We start from the raw sequence: 2,429 nt of genomic DNA on the forward strand, positions 1-2,429 counted from the left end.
CTGTCTCTCTGTCTCTCTGTCTCTGTGTCTCTGTGTCTCTGTCTCTCTCTCTATGTCTCTGTCTCTCTCTGTGTCTCTCTCTCTGTCTTTCTCCCTCTCTCTCTCTCTCTCTGAGTCTCTCTCTGTGTCTCTCTCTCTCTGAGTCTCTCTCTCTCTGTGTCTCTCTCTCTCTCTGTGTCTCTCTCTGTCTCTCTCTCTCTGAGTCTCTCTCTCTCTGTCTCTCTCTCTCTGAGTCTCTCTCTCTCTGTGTCTCTCTCTCTCTCTCTGTCTCTCTCTCTGTCTCTCTCTCTCTGACACCTAGGGAGTACTCTGAGCCTTCTCTGTTATGTGGCCTGGAGTACTTCCGTCCGACAGTCCGACAGCCCAAGCCCCCCCGCCCCCGGCCCGACCGCCATGGAGCCAGGACAAACACCCCCCGCCCCGGCCCGACCGCCATGGAGCCAGGACAAACACCCCCCCGCCCCGGCCCGACCGCCATGAGCCAGGACAAACACCCCCCGCCCCCGGCCCGAGCCGCCATGGAGCCAGGACAAACACCCCCCCCGCCCATGGAGCCGACCATGGAGGCGGACCTCACCCCGGCCCGACCGCCATGGAGCCAGGACAAACCCCCGCCCCCGGCCCGACCGCCATGGAGCCCAGCGGACAAGCCCCCCGCCCCCGGCCCCGACCGCCATGGAGCCAGGACAAACCCCCCGCCCCGGCCCGACCGCCATGGAGCCAGGACAAACCCCCCCGCCCCCGGCCCGACCGCCATGGAGCCAGGACAAACCCCCCGCCCCGGCCCGACCGCCATGGAGCCAGGACAAACCCCCCCCCGACCCCCCCGGACAAACCCCCGGCCGCCATGGAGCCAGGACCCCCCAACACCCCCCCGGCCCGACCGCCATGGAGCGGACAAACACCCCGCCCCCCGGCCCGACCGCCATGGAGCCCAGGACAAGCCCCCGGCCCGAGCCATGGAGCGGACAAACACCCCCGCCCCGGCCCGACCGCCATGGAGCGGACAAACCCCCCCACGGCCCGGCCCGCCATGGAGCCAGGACAAACCCCCGCCCCCGGCCCGACCGCCATGGAGCCAGGACCAAACACCCCCGCCCCGGCCCGACCGCCATGGAGCCAGGACAAACACCCCCCCGCCCGGCCCGACCGCCATGGAGCCAGGACAAACACCCCCGCGGCCCGGCCGCCATGGAGCCGGACCAAGCACCCCGGCCCGGCCGCCATGGAGCAGGACAAACCCCCCCGCGCCCCCGGCCCGACCGCCATGGAGCCAGGACAAACCCCCCCGCCCGGCCCGACCGCCATGGGCCAGGACAAACCCCCGCCCCCGGCCCGACCGCCATGGAGCCAGGACAAACCCCCGCCCCCGGCCCGACCGCCATGGAGCCAGGACAAACCCCCCCCGCCCGGCCCGACCGCCATGGAGCGGACAAACCCCCGCCCCGGCCCGGCCGCCATGGAGCGGACAAACACCCCGGCCCGACCGCCATGGAGCGGACAAACACCCCCCGCCCCCGGCCCGACCGCCATGGAGCGGACAAACACCCCCGCCCCGCCCGGCGCCATGGAGCGGACAAACCCCCGGCCCGACCGCCATGGAGGCCAGGACAAACACCCCCCCGCCCCCGGCCCACCGCCATGGAGCCAGGACAAACACCCCTCGCCCCCGCCCACCGCTATGGAGCGGACAAACCCCCCGCCCCCGGCCCGACCGCCATGGAGCGGACAAACCCCCCCGGCCCGGCCGCCATGGAGCCAGGACTAACCCCCCGCCCCCGGCCCGAGCCGCCATGGAGCCAGGACATAAACCCCCCCCGCCCCGGCCCGACCGCCATGGAGCGGACAACACCCCCCTTTGCCCCCGGCCCGACCGCCATGGAGCGGACAAGCCCCCCCGCCCCCGGCCCGACCGCCATGGAGCCAGGACAAACCCCCCCGGGCCCACCGCCATGGAACAAGATGAACCCCCCGCAGGCCGACCGCCATGGAGGCGGACAAACACCCCCGCTCCCGGCCCGACCGCCATGGAGCGGACAAACCCCCTCGGCCCGACCGCCATGGAGCGGACAAACCCCCTCGGCCCGACCGCCATGGAGCGGACAAACCCCTCGGCCCGACCGCCATGGAGCGGACAAACCCCTCGGCCCGACCGCCATGGAGCGGACAAACCCCCGGCCCGACCGCCATGGAGCGGACAAACTCCCTCCTGCCCGACCGCCATGGAGCGGACAAACCCTCGGCCCGACCGCCATGGAGCGGACAAACCCCCCGGCCCGACCGCCATGGAGCGGACAAACCCCTCGCCCGACCGCCATGGAGCGGACAAACTCCCTCGGCCCGACCGCCATGGAGCGGACAAACCCCTCGGCCCGACCGCCATGGAGCCGGACAAACCCTCGGCCCGACCGCCATGGAGCGGACAAACC

The 2,429-nt window shown here is 71.9% G+C and overlaps 1 protein-coding gene across 1 annotated transcript; it reads left to right on the forward strand.

Annotated features, from left to right (window-relative positions):
• Positions 1 to 325: 325 nt before the first annotated feature.
• Positions 326 to 1,768, forward strand: LOC127923189 (basic proline-rich protein-like). The gene has a single exon (XM_052507136.1). It carries the CDS (start codon positions 326 to 328, stop codon positions 1,766 to 1,768), a length of 1,443 nt encoding a protein of 480 aa, XP_052363096.1.
• The last annotated feature ends 661 nt before the right edge of the window (positions 1,769 to 2,429 follow it).

The sequence above is a fragment of the Oncorhynchus keta genome, unplaced genomic scaffold (genome assembly GCF_023373465.1).
Source record: "Oncorhynchus keta strain PuntledgeMale-10-30-2019 unplaced genomic scaffold, Oket_V2 Un_contig_28726_pilon_pilon, whole genome shotgun sequence".
Lineage (NCBI taxonomy): Eukaryota > Metazoa > Chordata > Actinopteri > Salmoniformes > Salmonidae > Oncorhynchus > Oncorhynchus keta.

What these genes read in the sequence shown, in the direction of transcription:
- LOC127923189 (XM_052507136.1), top strand. Translation starts at nt 326, where the DNA reads ATGTGGCCTGGAGTACTTCCGTCCGACAGTCCGACAGCCCAAGCCCCC.